The sequence below is a fragment of the Triturus cristatus genome, chromosome 7, assembly GCF_964204655.1.
Source record: "Triturus cristatus chromosome 7, aTriCri1.1, whole genome shotgun sequence".
Classification (NCBI taxonomy): domain Eukaryota; kingdom Metazoa; phylum Chordata; class Amphibia; order Caudata; family Salamandridae; genus Triturus; species Triturus cristatus.
In genome coordinates, this window is record NC_140590.1 from 398,838,072 (window position 1) to 398,854,229 (window position 16,158).

The window sequence follows — 16,158 nt, forward strand, 5'->3', positions numbered from 1 at the left end:
TTTTGACAGTATTGTTACAAATGGCATAGCTTGTATGTTAAGAGTGTTTCCCACTTTCTCATTAGAACTTAGAGAAAGACAATATAGAGGCATTTCATTTAAATGTTGGAGGTTGCAAATCAAAATACGCTAGAGCAAAGTGGTAGATGGTGGGCCGCGCCGCCGGGGGAGGTGGGGCCCCTCCGTGTGCTTTGCAGGGGGGCCCCCTCAAGTTTTGTTACGGCACTGCCACATGCCCCGTCTTGCCTATGGCGTGTCTCTGCACTGCATTGCGGCAGTCGAGTTCTGCGCATCCACCATTCCTGCCTCCTCTCGCCGCCCCCCCTCTGCCCACTTGAGCGATCTCGGAGCTCCCAGCCCACGCAGTGCCACTGCGAGAGTGCAGTCGACAGCCCCTGAGGATTTTCAAGAGCAAACCACAATGTCAGTGCGGACAGTGGTGTTTTTCCATGAACATCAAACTGAGGAAGTGGAATTGAAAGAGAAAAACAAGATACAAGAAAAATAGCAAAGTACGATAGGTGACAGTTTGAAGAGAACATTGTGCCGGCCATCTGCAAAAACATTTTGAGAGTGGAAAGAAAGAAGACCTAAATGAGAAGACAAAGGAATACAGAGCAACAATACACATGCAAGGAGGCACCACAGGCAATCTGACACCTCAATAAAGAACCTAGGAGTGAACAAGGCTACTCAGCAGCCACGAGGAGTCGTGCTTACACCCGAACCCACAATCAAACTGTGAAGCAGAGAGGTCAAGCATGTGGCACCACAAGTGACTGCACTCCAGCAGTCTTGGCGCCCAGCAGTAAACCATACAATTGAGAGAAAGCGAGTACACATCCATCGCTGATTATGACAATGCTGCGCCCCTGCAAAGGTCCCCACTGAGAGACTTTCCACCATAACATGCACCTGTAGGAGTGCTGCAACAATTTAGTGAGCTCACTGATGCAGCGACATCCTTGCCCCACTGGAAAACAGGGTAGGGAGGCTGGACAACTATTTCATTGCCACCATGAAAATGATGGTGCCATGAAGCATTCCCTCCTCCGTTACGCAGGGGAAGAGATGTAAAAGCTGTTCGAGCACCTCCTCAACACTGGTGTGGCGACCCACTACGATGCAGCGATGAGAGCCCTCAATGCGCACTTTGATCCTCAATTAAACCCGACTTTGAGCGTTTCAAGCTCCGCCAAGCCCGCCAACGTGAAGTGGAGTCCATATATGCCTTTTATGCACGCCTGTGTGAGCTAGCTAGCACATGCACAGCCAAAAGAGATAAGCAAGCAGGATAATCAGGCCATCAGGTGGGAGAGACCTATCACACCCACAATGGACGGTATTATCCTTGATCTAAATGGATCAAGGTGGTTCTCTAAGCTAGACTTGAACCCCGGAAACCACCAGCTGCTACTCTTGGAAGAGATCAGATACATAATGACGTTCTCAACGCACCTTGGTCTAAGCCGTTACAAACGGCTGAACCGCGGCATCTACTCAGCAGCATAGTTATTTCAGGGTGCAATAAGAGAGACATTGTCTTGACTCCACGGCATCATGAATGTGTGACGACATCCTAATCCACTCCACATCCACCGTGGAACACCATAAACACCTCTGAGCCACACTGAAACATCTGTGGGATCACGGTTTCACCCTGCACAGAGAAATGTTTTCTGCTTTTGACACCTCCATAGAGTTTTTCGGATACGTGTTCAATCAGGATAGCGTGCAGGTCAACCTCCGAAAGTCGCAGGCCATTAAGCCAGCTCTAGCTCCAACCACAGTCTCCAGGGTACGCAGTTTCCTCGGCAAGGCTACTTACTGTGGCAGATTTATTACTAACCTTGCAACCATCTGCGAGCCCTGACCAAGGTCGATGCTGCCTGGACATTGGACCCCATCCATCAGAAGGTGTTCTATAAAATAAAGGAGGCCCTACTGAGCAAGACGATGATGATCTACTTCGACCCGAAGAAGCAAACTGAGCTACTCGTTGATGCAAGCCCATAGGCTTTGGCGCCGTGCACTCAGGAAGTGGGATCAGAAAGATGGCCACCACTGGCGTTCATCAGGAAAGCACTCGCGCAGAATGAAGCATGATATGCTCAAATAGACTCCATGCTTCTGGAGTCAAGCTATCCTTGCTGATGAGGAGTGAAACCCCGAAACCGGTCCTAGGATGCTTGGTTCCAGTCCAGGGAGGACCTGGCCTGGCAGTTTTGGCTGAACTGTTTCCATTGGGCACAGGGTCAAGACTGATTTGCATATGGCTGGGTTCAACCTGGAATGGCATGGTGAGCAGAAAAACGATGGATTTAGGCCCAGATCTCTGTACTGGGGTGAATGTATAACATTGTTCAGCATTCTGTCCATCAATTGTTCTTTTTGCAAATAGAAAGGGAGGTATTAGCCATCAAATGGGCTTGCGGACACTTCCACTTGTAACTCTGTGGGAGACCGTTCATTGTGGTTACTGACCGTCAGCCACTCTTCTCATTGTTCTTGGGTACAGCAACCCACCCACCACTGGGTATAGAGCGCTAGGCTATACAGCTACAAAACTACCACATGGAAGTGGTCTACTGGCAGGGGTTGAAGAACCTAGCTGACTCCTTGCGCTTCATCCACCCCACCCTGCAGACAAAAGTGATGATAATTTAGAGGCTACAGAGGAGTATGTCATCATGGTGTCCCAAAGAGCCTGACCACAGGATCCCAGCCTATGCAAGATCAAAGTGGCCACGAAGAAAGACACAGTGCTCATGAAGGTAATGGATGCCTTACAAAGCGGCTCAAGGCAGAACTTCCTATGTAATGCAAACAACTGACAAGGCCCGGAGAGAGTCTCACAAAGATGTGGAGGATGTACAATGAGCTCAGCGCCACCCAGGAAAGCCTTATATTGAGAGGCCGACGGTTATTTATAAACGAGAGCCTACAACACCGGCTAACAACACTGGACCATGGGGGACACCAAGGAATAGTCGGGATGAAATCGCACATGAGAAAGAAGGTATGGTCTCCAGATCTCCAGGCCCCTGTAGACTAGATGGAAAGGCAATGCCCCTCGTGTCAACTCACCAGCTCCCAAAAAGCACCTGCAACTGTAATTACTGGGGAACCCTGGATATTTATTCGAAATACCCTTTCATTGATGTGGTCGACTCAACAGCCTTCATCAATGTTGCAACAGTGCTAGAGAAAGTCTTTGCACTGTTCGCCCTACCTGAGAAAATTAAAACAGACAATGGGCTATCCTTCAAGGGGTCGGAGTTCAAAGAACTGCTTGAGCACTTGGGGATACTACTCCACTGCATCACGCCACAGTGGCCGCTGGCCCATGGAGAGACTGAACACTTCCTGCATACACTCAGCAAAGCCCTCAGAATCGCCACGGTGGAACAAGTCAACCCAAAGGTTCCTGAGAGAATACAGAGAAACACCACACAGAGCCTTCCTTTGTCTCGGATTCTCAAAGGACCCAGTCGAGACACCACCCCTGTTAACACAGAATGGACTGCATCTATTTATGACCCTGGAGGCACCCAAGGCCGATCACACAGAACAATGTGCGGGCAAGTGTGAAACGACAAGCTGCACCTCGAATGATATCTCCGGGTGACAAAGTGATACCAAAGGGCCAGGTGGAAGTTCAGGACACTGTTTGAACCAGCGGTATGGACAGTGATCTGTGTAGATGGTAGCATGGTCACAGCCTGCAAAAACAGTAAGACAGTCACCAGGAACATCTCGTAGTTTCGGAAGATAGATCTCCCCAGTTGACCAGACCCTGAAGTACAGGATAGTGACATCTTGATGGAAAGCTCACCTGGACATGTGAATCCACGAGGCGTCTCCTCCGGTAGCAAGACCCACGAACAGAATGGTGCGGGATTAAGCAGTGACTCTGACCATTGCAACAGCCTGAGCACTGATGTAAGGACAGGTCGCTCACGCCACCAGCTGTATAACCTCAAACCCAACCCGCCGCTGAGCCAGCGGCTCAAAGACTTTGCATGTTTAGTCCAATGGCAAAGTTCAACGCCAAGTTGGGGAGGTTGTAGTGAGCCACGTACCATATGAATCCGTAACCAGGCTATGTAATAAAGGGGCGAAGACCACATGTGGTCTTCTGCCCGCACCTTTCTGAGTGTATGTGTTATTTGGCAACAGCGACTAGGCCGCACTCTGCTGGGTACCCCTGCTATGCTGGGTAGCACCATCACAGTCTCCAGACTCCTTCATTTTAGTTTAGTCGGAATCTGCTTAGCATCTCATTATGAGCAATAAATGTTGGGACGGAAGTCAGACCTCGTTTTTTGCATCAACATTTGCAGCATTCCTGCAAAGTACCACGCATCAGACGTTAAACTAACGCATTTCAGTGTGGTACTCCGCATTACCGCACCGAAATGCATTGTCATGCATAACGCATAGTCCCCAAAGAGCTGCCTGGCTGTAAAATATGTTAAGTGTGGCAGCTGGCACGCGCTGCTCTTGCAGGCATATGGTGCTGGCAGGTTTACACTCACACTGCTACAATGTATTATCGGGATTCCCTGTGGTGTAGCTCTCACTGACTGACAGCTCAGTCAAGTATTGCTGTAGGCCAGTGCCGCGGGGGAACGTTACATCCTGCTGCTAAAGCGGGAAGTTTGTGGAGGAAAGCGGAAGCTGGCTAGTGGTTTGCGGGTGACACCTCAACTGTATTTAAATATGGCACATGCAGTGTTGCGCTGCCTGCTGCAGGAAGCTCGCACTAGTCCTGCCCGGGCCGCCGTGTGCTGTCAGCCGTTTACCCCCAATTCAATAATACCGGAGCGCAGCCGAGGGAGTCGGAGAGGAGTGAGTTACCTGGTTGCAGTAGCTGCCAGGACAGAGTCTGCATGTCACTGGACGGCCTGTAGGGTGACTATCACTGAGTCGAGCAGGTAAACCCGAATTATCACGTTCCGCTGTGGTTCGGGGCCTGAGTGAGCCTGCAATCACTGCCTTGCTGAGTCGCTGTCTCAGCAGTTATTGAAGCGCCACCGCCAATCTCCTCCAGACTCAACAGCTGTGGCCCATGTAAGTACCAGCCTCTGTGTTTAACACTATGAATGGCAGTGTGCGATCAGGCAGTTGCAGCCTGCAGTCAGTGCCTGCTGGTGTTTGTACTCTAAGGTGTCACTGGGAGATGTTTAGAATTTCAAATATCCTCCTGGCCTGGGCCCCCAGTAAACATTTGAAGTGATTACATTGATCAAATAAAGCAGATGTGGGTAAGATTGCAATAAATCATTAACTTACTAGTCGCTTCCCTGATCCGAACATGTGATTTCTCTATAAGCATTGCTGAAGATGGTATCCAATTGAAAACTCTACCCGTTTCCTTCTCCCACAGGCCCTTTACAAGTAGTTTCCATATCCGTGACATCACATGAGTATCTTCAGTTACTCTCGTTAGTAGCTTTTCAAAGCCTGTTTGTGGATGGGCAGCTGCCTCATTGATCTAGTTCTGCAGAACCCAATGTCTAATCTGAGTATGTTTATGCTGTTCTTTTTCTCCTAAAGCAAAGTCTCTGTATAATTTTTCAAAGGATTTTAAACAATTACGATGCCTAAAGGCATCGCCGTCTACTCCTTAGGAGGGCTAGAAGCTTCATAATCCCTACATGTTCTCCTTTTGTTTACAATATTTGCAGTTTGTCCTAGTTATGTCGGAGCGTGCTAAATTGATGATCCTACATTTTCGTTTTTGCCACAGAATTTCCCAGAGGTAGCCCCCTGCCACATGATGTACAATAAAGCAACATTTGTGCTCTTATTCTGACCTACACCCTTCTATTAGGAAGTACAATTCTGCAGTATGCTGGCGTTGTGACCCCTGACCCTTTAAGAGAAGGGAAAGCGAGTCCAGGCTTTTGGCTGCATAGATAGAAATAGGCATTTGTTTTATTGTGTGTGTCAAGAGAAATCTTTGCCTGCTGCTGTACATGCAACCCTCAAAATTTAGCATTTTTTGTTTTAAAGATTTTTTTTATTTGATAGAACTGAGCGATCACCGTTGCTACAGTATCCATATCATATAAAACGCCTTTACAAATGGAGCAATTACAATTTTCTTATATTGGTACATCCCCATACACTTGCTCATAAATGTCCTTTCCGTCGTTGTTCTCGCATCTATCTCCCCCCGGTAAGTGGTCCATTTGGCCCATTTTTTGTCCCTCTTCTTGGGGCATCCTCTGGATTTAAATACTTCTTTTTCAGCAGTCATGCATTTATCCAGCTCCTTAGCCCATCCCCCGCAGTCGGCACCTCAGCTGCACCCCAATGCATAGCAATTGCACGTTTCACCATTGTATAACCCAGAGTGACCCATTGCTGTTCCACAACATTGAGGTCTGTTGCCTCCCAGATGTTCAGAAGCCCCAATCTCGGTGTCAAGTTGGATATCCTTCCTGTAGCCCTGTGCATGTGTCATATGGCTCCATCCCACAGAAACTTAATGGGTGAGCAATCCCATAGTGTGTGGTACAGGGTGTCCTCCTCAAGGCACAGGCAAAGTGCATCTTCCCTGCTCCCAATCTTCATAAGTGTGGCCCCGGTGAAATACAATCCGTGCAGTACCTTCAATTGGATAAGTCGGAACTGAAGAGGAATGGCTGCCTCTCTCGGAGACTAAAGTGCAGATTGCCAATCCTCGTCCTCTAATGGGCATATGTCAGCCTGCCATTTTTCGCGAAGGCTCCGAAGTGGGTCTGGAAGATTATTGCCTAACTTACGATAGATCAGTGATATCGCTTTTTTCGGCAGGGGTTCATAGAGTAACCTATCCTCCAGGGGGGAGGACTCCAGTATCTCCCCAATCTCGGAGAGTGCAGATGTAAGTGCATGGCGGATTTGCAGGTAACGGAAAGCCTCCCCTCCAGCCAGGTCATAGTCTTTTTCCAGTTGTGCAAATGACACAATTTTCCCTTTTTTCCAGAGGTGACCGATGGTAGAAATACCGATAGTGTCCCATCTGTCAAACTCCGGTTGATGACATAGTGTCCCAAGTTTTTGGGTCGACCACATCGGGGTGGCCTGAGTTAGGGTATCCAGCCAACCAAGATTCCTGTTGGCTTGCCTCCAGATAGCTATAGTTTGAGCCTTAGAATAGAGAGCCCCTAGATATCCCTCTCTATTTGTCCAGAAGATCAGCCAGGTCTGTCGGGGGGGCAATACATCCAGTGGTTCACGACCACCAACTGTGAAGCCCAGTAGTAGAGGCGTACATCTGGGAGAGCGATGCCCATTGTACTGACGCCTAGTCCGTTTATGCAGAGCTATGCGGGGCGCCCTCCCATCCCACAGCAGGCTCTCACTTCGCTCTCAACGCTCCTAAAATAGGACTCTGGTATTTCAATCGGACAGTTCTGAAGTATATATAGGGACCGGGGAAGCGCAAGCATTTTGAAAAGGGCAGCCTGGCACAATAGGGAGAGGGGCAGAGTTCTCCAGGGTTTAACATCATTCCTCAGCCCAACCAGTGGGGCAGCTAGATTTTTCGTATGAAAAATGTTAGGATCTGGGGTGAAAGTTTTGCATTTTGGACGCTGCAATTCGTAAATCAAGTGTGATATATCCCTGTTGCTGACGATCGAAGTTTTCAACCACGGACAACGGGGTCCCATCCGGCCACACAACTTACAACTATGAAGGGTAGTGAAGTGTCTCAAAAGCAGCAAGCAAGAGCTATACAAACAAATATGTGTACACAAAGGAACGTTCCAGGGCAGTTGTTGTTATACATCAACAGATGGTACAGATAATGCAAAAAATACTTTGTGAATGCTACAGTGAACAATGCGACTCAAATGACCGTTTTCAAATGCGGTCTGAGATTCTGCCAGACCCGCGCTGATTCGCATTAGCGTTGTCATTCAGCTACCTATTAAAACACTCTCTAACCTCATTTTTTGGGGTGGGGGGGAAGCACAGCTCTGAGAGCAGGTGAGCATATGCAAAAAGTATTGGCGAAGCCAATTAGTTGCGCCTCTGGGCGAGCTAATGGCCTTGGCAATCAGGCGGGGGAGGGGTAGAAGAAAAAGGATGGGGCAGGTGAGGAAGGTAAAAAAAAACATGCATTTCCACTGCATTCGCAGTTACACAAGTTGAAGCTATTGGCATTGTAAATGACAATGCCTTTTATTTATGTTTTTAAAACGAAAACAAATATAAAAGGCATTGTAATTTGCAATGTCAATAGCTCAAACTTGCGTAAATGCGAGACCTATTGCATTGCAAATGCTTGTTCTGTTTTAGTTGCACGTTTCTCCTTGGCCGGGGAGCAAGGAGGGGGACGGGCAGGGTTGCAAATCCGCTCTCGCTGTGAGTCACTGGGTCTCAGAATCAAAGGGTAGTGTGGTCAGAGGCAGGAAATGGATATTAAGGGGACAGAAAGAGTTTGGGTGACTTTAAAAAAACACAATGGCAGACTGTGCAGTTCAGCAACCCATTAGCGAGATCAGCTCACTGGGTGACTTTAAAAAAACACAATGGCAGACTGTGCAGTTCAGCAACCCATTAGCGAGATCAGCTCACTGAGGCTGGTCCGTATGAGGTAAAGGGCTGCGGCATGCGGGTCTGCTTTAACCTATTATTTGAAAGGGTGCTGACCGCAGCACTGCAGGGGTGGGAGGCACGCAGCTTGCAATTTCAGGGACATTGTAGCCTCTCACTGTATGTAGTATAGGGAATAGCCTTACTGAAAGGCAAAGTAGCAACATGTCAAAAAAGACACCAGTTGCACCCCCTTGCCCCGCCCCCTCACAATAGTGACCCTTCCCCCAGCTCCCTGCTATGGATGAATTAAGATCAGAGGCGCAAATAGAGCCAAATTTCGGGGGAGGAGAAGAAAACATTGCGGGGGGGGGTTATTTCTTCCAGCAGTAGGAAGTGTGGAGTTGCAGGGGCTCTGAGAAGGGATGAAAAAACGACAAAGCCTCATTAACACGCAAATGGTCTTTTAAAGACCTGTGAAGTCCTCGGGTGCGGCTGTGTGTGTGCGCCCAGGAAGCTGTCTCAGCCCGGGCTGCCACACACAAGGAGTGGGAGGAGGGGGGGCTGAAGCCCTTTGAGCCTAATTGGCGTTGCACGCCTGATTAAGATGTGCATTTAAGCAATGCTCTTATTTAATGAGTAACTCCAGAGCAAGATGCGTGAGCACAAAGGGGGTTCGCCCTTCAGTAAATGTAAGGTCGGAGTGTTCCTTCCTCCCTCACATCTACCCACTTTGAAGCAGACTTCCCGACCTGTAGGCGCTGGATTGCAGTCTCACGCTCGCCTCTCCTTGCTGAATAATCATTCCTGCAGCTGAGACTCTGCCGTTTACAAACAAAACACTGTTGATATGCCTGCAGCTTGAGGCGATCTTGTGATCTGTAAACCCCCAAGAAGTTCCTAGGCTCTGGCTGGTGCATAGGTACAGCTTTCTATGTTGGAAAATCTCAGATAGACCCTTCAGCAAACTACGCCTGAGCTCCAATGTTAGTGCAACCAGAAGGCTTCGTCTGATAAGTGCAGGGAGTCTACACATGCTGGACTGGCTGGGAAAATCCAAACCTTTTGTGATCTCTCCCTGTGTCCCAACGCACCTTTGGCCACGTTAAATACACATTCTGTTTTTTGCAGAGGATCGATTGGGCTTGCATTCCGCCACTAAAATGTTGCATGTGCTCCCTTTCACCAGCGCTCCTGTTGTGTGAAATCACAAAATTGATTAATAAAAAACAGAGAAGCTTCATATCATCAGGGAACAACTTGTATTGTGCAGGCCTTACCTTTTAAAATGTATTAGTACATAAATCCCAGGTAGGAGTAGCTCATTAAGTCCAATGCGCTACATGCGTACGGACCTAGGAAACGTAGGAGCTCAGTTATTATTAGGCGTTACTGCAGTTATAAATTGCGGCTGATAGAGACTACGGTTTCCAGAATGCATTGTTTTGTAAAAAAACAATGCCGGACTAGAATCCTAATGCCTCGGCATCATGAAGGTAACTGTGAATCCTTACCATACCACACCTCCACGCCTGCTCCCATGGTCTACAGTTGGAAGTCAAGACTGGAAATGAGCGAGTCCGGTTCACAATGTGCACGGTTCTTGCAAACCCTTGAGCTCACGAACTACTCTCCATGCCAGTGCTTGTCCTTGTAGTTTAAAATACATACGCGGACGTTATCGCCGTGTAAAACATTAGGATCGCCCGAGATCTACTGCAGTGTTTTCTCTTCTTCAACAGGATGACAAGCTACATCTAATAATTTAGAGGAGGACTTGAGGTGTATTTATTGAGGAAAAAGAATTGTGTGCATTTCTGTACAGGTGTCTGCGGAGCCCGCCTTGAAAAAATGCATGCAAAGCAAATTTGTGTAAGACTTTGATCACGTTTTCTATCGGTAATCTCATTTCCTACCCCTTGTGAATGCTCTTTTAAAGCTCGCGGATTGCGGTTCTTTTGTTACTCTGCATGCCGCATGGATGCCCAGAAAAGTAGCAGCAACGGCAGCCCGCTTTTAATAAACCTGAGTGCTACAAATGCGATCAAATAACTGTAAAAACACAAGTGCAGAACTTGGGTAAATAACCTTCCTTTGGCTGGGAAGCGTTTCCATGCTGCAATGTTTGCTTCTGTAAAATCCAACATTCAGTCCTCAGCACCAGCTTCCTGGCCCATGATGAACCTCAAAGCAGCTCAAAAGACTTGTTTCTTTTGTTGAAACCCTTGTTAGATACAACAACAAGCACTCGGCAGACGCTTGTATATTTTTGCATCGCGCTTTAAGAATCACAGAGAAATTTATTAGCTTGATAAAAAAAAAAAGAAATCGCAGAGAAAAGTGAAATGAGTTTAAACAAGCCAGTAGGTGACGAAATACCGTTACTTATACCATTTATTTTGTGCAGTGATGAGAACACTGTGATGCACAGAAATACGCGATAATATAAAACAAGCATCGATCTCTTGTCTTCATGGGGCATGTGTTTCTAATTAGAAACACATGGCCCCATAAAGATAAGAAAGTGCTTTGCGACAGCAGCAAAGCAAGCGACCCAGTCGGATCGGAGGCGAAAGGGCGTCCACAAAAAACCCGCATTTCCAATGGCAGTCCACCGTTTAGCATAAACGGTGATGCCAGCCAATGGAAATGAGGGGCGGGGCTTAAAGCCCTTTTCTGAAATTCCCCTCACACAACATTTCTCGCCAGCAAGCAGCGCATGCGCTGCAACACAGGCGAGACCTAAAAAGGCGCTGTGCCACAGCCAGCGTTGACTGCATCATAGCATGTTTTTTTTGTTTTTTTAAACAAAAAAATAGTACCTGAATCAGTGCAAGCTGCAGAGGGACATTAATTGAATGTAAATAATCTGTGCTTGGTCCATGCACCACTGATAGAAAAGGAAGTGATGTACAGCAAGCACTGCCCAATTAGATGGCAGAAAAGAAGAGTGAGACCTAAAAAATGTAAGTCTATATCCATATACGAATGGGGTCTCTGATTGTAAGATGATATTTATCATCCTATGAGAAATACTGCTTAGGAGGACTCCCAACCTCTACATAGCAATTCCTGGCTGCAGCAATTATGTATCATGATTTTATAGCAAGAATGCTATGGCCCACGAGGAAATTATACTCTAAGTGTTAAAGATGGCTGCCACGATCTGCAAGTATTGCGAGAGGCTTCTGTCTACATTGGGACATGTAGTCCTTCTCAGCTTAACTCGGGTGTCTAGAACAGCGAGTCCCTCTGAAACGCAAAACTTCTGTCCAACCGATACTCACAGTCTGTGCAATTCTTCATCCTCTTCTTGTCTTGGAGACATGCGTGATCAATAGATTTGAAGGATCATGGGATCAGTGCGCAGAGGTGTGCCCCACTCCACATCCCAATAAAAAGGAATCGGTCTTGCATTATCTTCAAAAAAATTAAAAGATGAGAAGAAATAAATATCAATGAAACAGTGGGTAGCTGTGATACCATTCTAAAGCTCGCTCGGAATGTTTATGTGTGGAGGGAATTTACTAAGCTTGAAGGTGGGCAATGCTTTCTTCACAGTGATAAAATATAACAAATGATTAGGGAGGGGTTAGAAGTTAAAATGTTCGACTGCATCTGAAGACCTAAGAACTACAGAGGGAACATGGGATACAGTAGAAGCTCTGTGCCGGAAGTATCACAGTCACTTTAGTGACACCTTGCATTACTGAGATCTTTATGATGTGGAGGTCTTTTAATGACTTGGGTTGAACCGCACAACATGCTTGACGTTTTCTTTCTGCAAGACAATGACCTTATTCCAGTCTGTGTTTTGTGTGTGGTCAATTTGGAATACACTGTTCTTATATTTTTCATACATAGTTAACGAGAAAATACTCTCCTGAACTTTTGGGAGAACATGCTGAACATACTGTTTAGAGTTTTGAATTTTGATTCATTTATTTCTTAACAGCTCCGTTTAGCATCACTCCATGAGGATACAGACTGATATTGTTTTTCTTTTTCTGAAGGAATTGCCCAGCATTCATAAGGCTGAGTCTTGGTCCCCAGCAAGACAGACTAATAGTCATCAAAACAGTTCTTCAGCATAACCATGAGTCTAAGTGTGTGCCCCTCCAATGGAAAGTGAAGAAGAGTAAGGGGGTGCGCCCTGTAGAACTTTCCATCAGAGTCGCCAATGACATCTCCCGGAAGTTTCTGGAACTAAATGATGTCAAGAAACTCTTGCGTTACAGGTTGGAAGCATTTGACGATATCTCAAAAATTGTATTAGAGCTGAGGTCACTCCTAGAGGCTGACCCTTTGGTGAAAATCAAGTTGGTGTTTGTGGAAGACGAAGGGACAGTGAAGGATATCTTTATAATGACCTCTCCCATGCAAGACATCGCACAAAAGGTGCCTGGTCACCTCTATGTAGAGGTTTTATCCAATTTCATGTCCGGTTTTGATTTGTACACAGTTCTGTGTGATGACTGCTCACAGTGGAAAGTGTGTGCTTTTTGTATCTCAAAGAAGGGCGTGTCCGATGCCTTGCGCTTCACTTTGGTCTCAATCATGCAAAGCATCCCTAAGATAAACATGCAGGTGAAGCAGATAACTGTGAGCCCTGACATCCAGGATGGTCTTGACTTGGGCAAACTGGTGCCCCATGCCAACGTTAGCTACTGCACCAAGTCCGTCTTGAACATGCTTTACCAGAAGGTATCTCACCTTGACTCCAGTGTGCAAGATCAGATTAAGGACTCTCTGTTAACCCTAGCTCATACCCAGCCTACATCCCTTTCCAGTCAGTGTTTGAACGACCTGGTGGCCGTCTGCCCTGTGGACATTTTTCAGTATTACTACGATGTCTGGCATTCACGGAGGAAACACTGGGTGCAAGAGGGAAGCAGTAAGTGCAATACAGAGGACCGCATCTGTAATACTCTGAGGGACCTACAGCGAAAGCTGGTGAACAAAGCAGGCCCCATATCCTCTCTTCAGCACTGCCTTCATCTCATTCTCAGCAAGGAATTCAAGGATCTGGAATATGGAGAATCTGTGCAGCTCCTGGAGACCCCTGAAGGGACACATGTTGCACACACACATGCATCAGAAAGCCCAGCATCTGAGATCATATCAGAGGTATGTTGGAATGCTCCTTATCAGTGGTATTCATACGAAAAATGTCATAGAATAAACAAAGTAGTCATAATTGTTTTATTATGTTACGTGTTTTAATGGTGCATGTCTGCCAATTATTTGCTCTCTTAATTTTATTTCACGAGGACACACAAAACATGGTCTAGCAATTTTGAGAGGAGCATATTGCTAACACACTTTTCCGCATTCTGCTGCTATTTGAGCTGTCAGTTTAAAATGTTTTCCTGAAAACAGGAGCACCCTAGCATCGTCGAGTGCTTTAAGTTAGTGGTTTATTCAATGTAGTCGGATCTTGAGGTGACGTCACCACAGCTGGTGAATGTTCTTCTAAGGTAAAGTGGGCATAGCACGTTGACACAACATGTTCCTACATATGCTGCAGTGTGAGCTGTAGACTCAGGGTTGCAATTTCAAAGCAAATCTAGCAATTAAACAAGCGATGGCAAACCCACTATGTCTTACATTGCACAAAGCTGCAGTAGCACAAGGTGTTTCTAGATATCTCTCTCAAGCCAGATACAAGTGTTTTATGCACCCGAGCAAGCCCTAAGACTCCCATTAGAGGTCCTAGACGCTGCCCCATAATCTCAATCTCCATACCCATGAGATTTATGAATAGTGCTGACTGCCTTGAATGTTTCTATTGGAAAGACGTTTTTTTTGTTTGTAAGGACTTTGACACCCTTTCAACAATCCGCAGAACATTTCCCCCCAACAAATCAACTGATGTGGGACCAGTAAGGCAAGCTTCATGAAGATCTGTTGGGATGGAGCAGGGGAAAGAGGACATCAAAAAAGTGAATTTTAGCACCCATATTTTTGCTTACATATGACTCTCTGCTATTCAAAAATGACTGAATGGAATTGAATCAAACTTGACATGAGGGCATTTCCTCTGCTTGATTGCGAGTAAATGTGTTCAGTTACTTTTGCAAAATTAGCGTTTAAAAATGTTTAAGGGTGAGCTTGAAGGGGTTATAGATATCTGGACCGTTATTCCGCTTCTGGTGTAGGAACTCAGGTTTGCAGACCATCCATGGACTAAAAAAAAACTGAATCCTATTGGATGAGGAAACTTTTTTTTCGTGTCATCACTTTTGGGTCTGGAAGATCTTAAGTGTTTTATTGGCTGGCTGTAACAGAGTAAAATCTGTTGCGGCAGCCATTACAGGACGTGGGGCTTGAGAACCCTTGTGGCCTGTGAACGACATGGTCTTTTGTGGTTCCTTGGGTTCTGGAGGATTTGCAAACCAGATGCAGGTCTGTGGGAGGTTAAACAAGTGCCCATGAGTCTGTGTGGTTTCATAAACACAAACTGTGGTCTTCAAGCATTTATAAAATGAGTAAAGCCTCTGCTTGACAAAGTCCATCTGCATCGGGGTTGGCCAGTCAGTCATGCGTAGGGGGGCTTGCCCTCCACCCTTCATTCCCTGCCGTGTTAGTTTCATGGTCTGGTGGCAGACCAGGATCTTCTCTCAACTCCCGCTGTGCACTGCCGAATGCCATGCCTATTAAGGGAAGGCTGCCTGAATCAGAATGTTGCCCTTTGCCCATGTACAGGGGGGGGTCTTGACTTCCAATGGCTGGTGTGGACCATGAGGCCAACCCCTACTACACACTGCCTAAGGCCGTGCCAGGTTTGCTGCAGTGCTTGGGCATGGGACAACCCACATGCGTGGCGTCTTCTGCTTGCTGTGCACGGCCAAACCCATGTACAGTGAGTGTTGTTACTGTAGCAGAATAGGGCCGTTTGCAGGTGTGCAACAGGTGCTGACTGCCCACTTCAGGATGGGGCCTGCAGCGGAGAGGTGTGGTGTAGCGGGCAGAGCGGTTGACTCCGTAGCACGGGGTTAGCGGTTCGATCCCCGGCGCCAGCTCAGCATCCTGTGACTCTGGGGAGTAGCTCACTTAATCTCCCTGATGGCCCCCAGCGCCTTAAAACCCTTAAGGGGGTGATATGTTCACGCTTAGCAATTAGAAATTATTATTATTATATGGCTGAAACCTGTGTGCAATGGGGGTTGGCTGCCTACAGCAGTTCGGATACAAAGCTTGGCCCGGCCTAGACCAGACCCTGTAGCCATCACCCACTGCGGACTGCATTTAGCAATAGATATACTTTCTCAGAAGGTGGATGGAGTGTATGATTTAAAAAAATAAAACAGAAATTCATTGGAAAAACAAGAATAAAGTGAAGTTATGATTATCTTTGGGCATAACACCTTAACACATGTTAATGTACAGCAGCAGTGCAAACTATAGTTATCAATGGCGATGTTACATGTAATCTGACATTTAGGATTATTTATAACATTGGTAATTGTGGCTGTCCCTTGAAGGTTGAGGTCACGAGCATTGCATTTGCTGTTAGGCTTCACATGGCTGTTGTGCAAGTTATGGATTGTGGCTGTAACTGAACAGTGGTTTGTAGGTTTTCTTTTGTAACCATAAAGTCCTACATATAAATACATATATCCGATA

General features: G+C 46.6%; 1 protein-coding gene across 3 annotated transcripts in view; it reads left to right on the top strand.

Annotated features, from left to right (window-relative positions):
• The window catches only part of LOC146809783 (uncharacterized), a 728,115-nt gene that overhangs the window by 409,760 nt on the left and 302,197 nt on the right, over positions 1 to 16,158 (top strand). For all 3 annotated transcript variants that reach the window (XM_085616628.1, XM_085616630.1, XM_085616629.1), the window contains exon 16: positions 12,546 to 13,659. In XM_085616628.1, the coding sequence (XP_085472754.1) occupies positions 12,546 to 13,659 (1,114 nt within the window). The remainder of the gene's footprint in view (positions 1 to 12,545; positions 13,660 to 16,158) is intronic.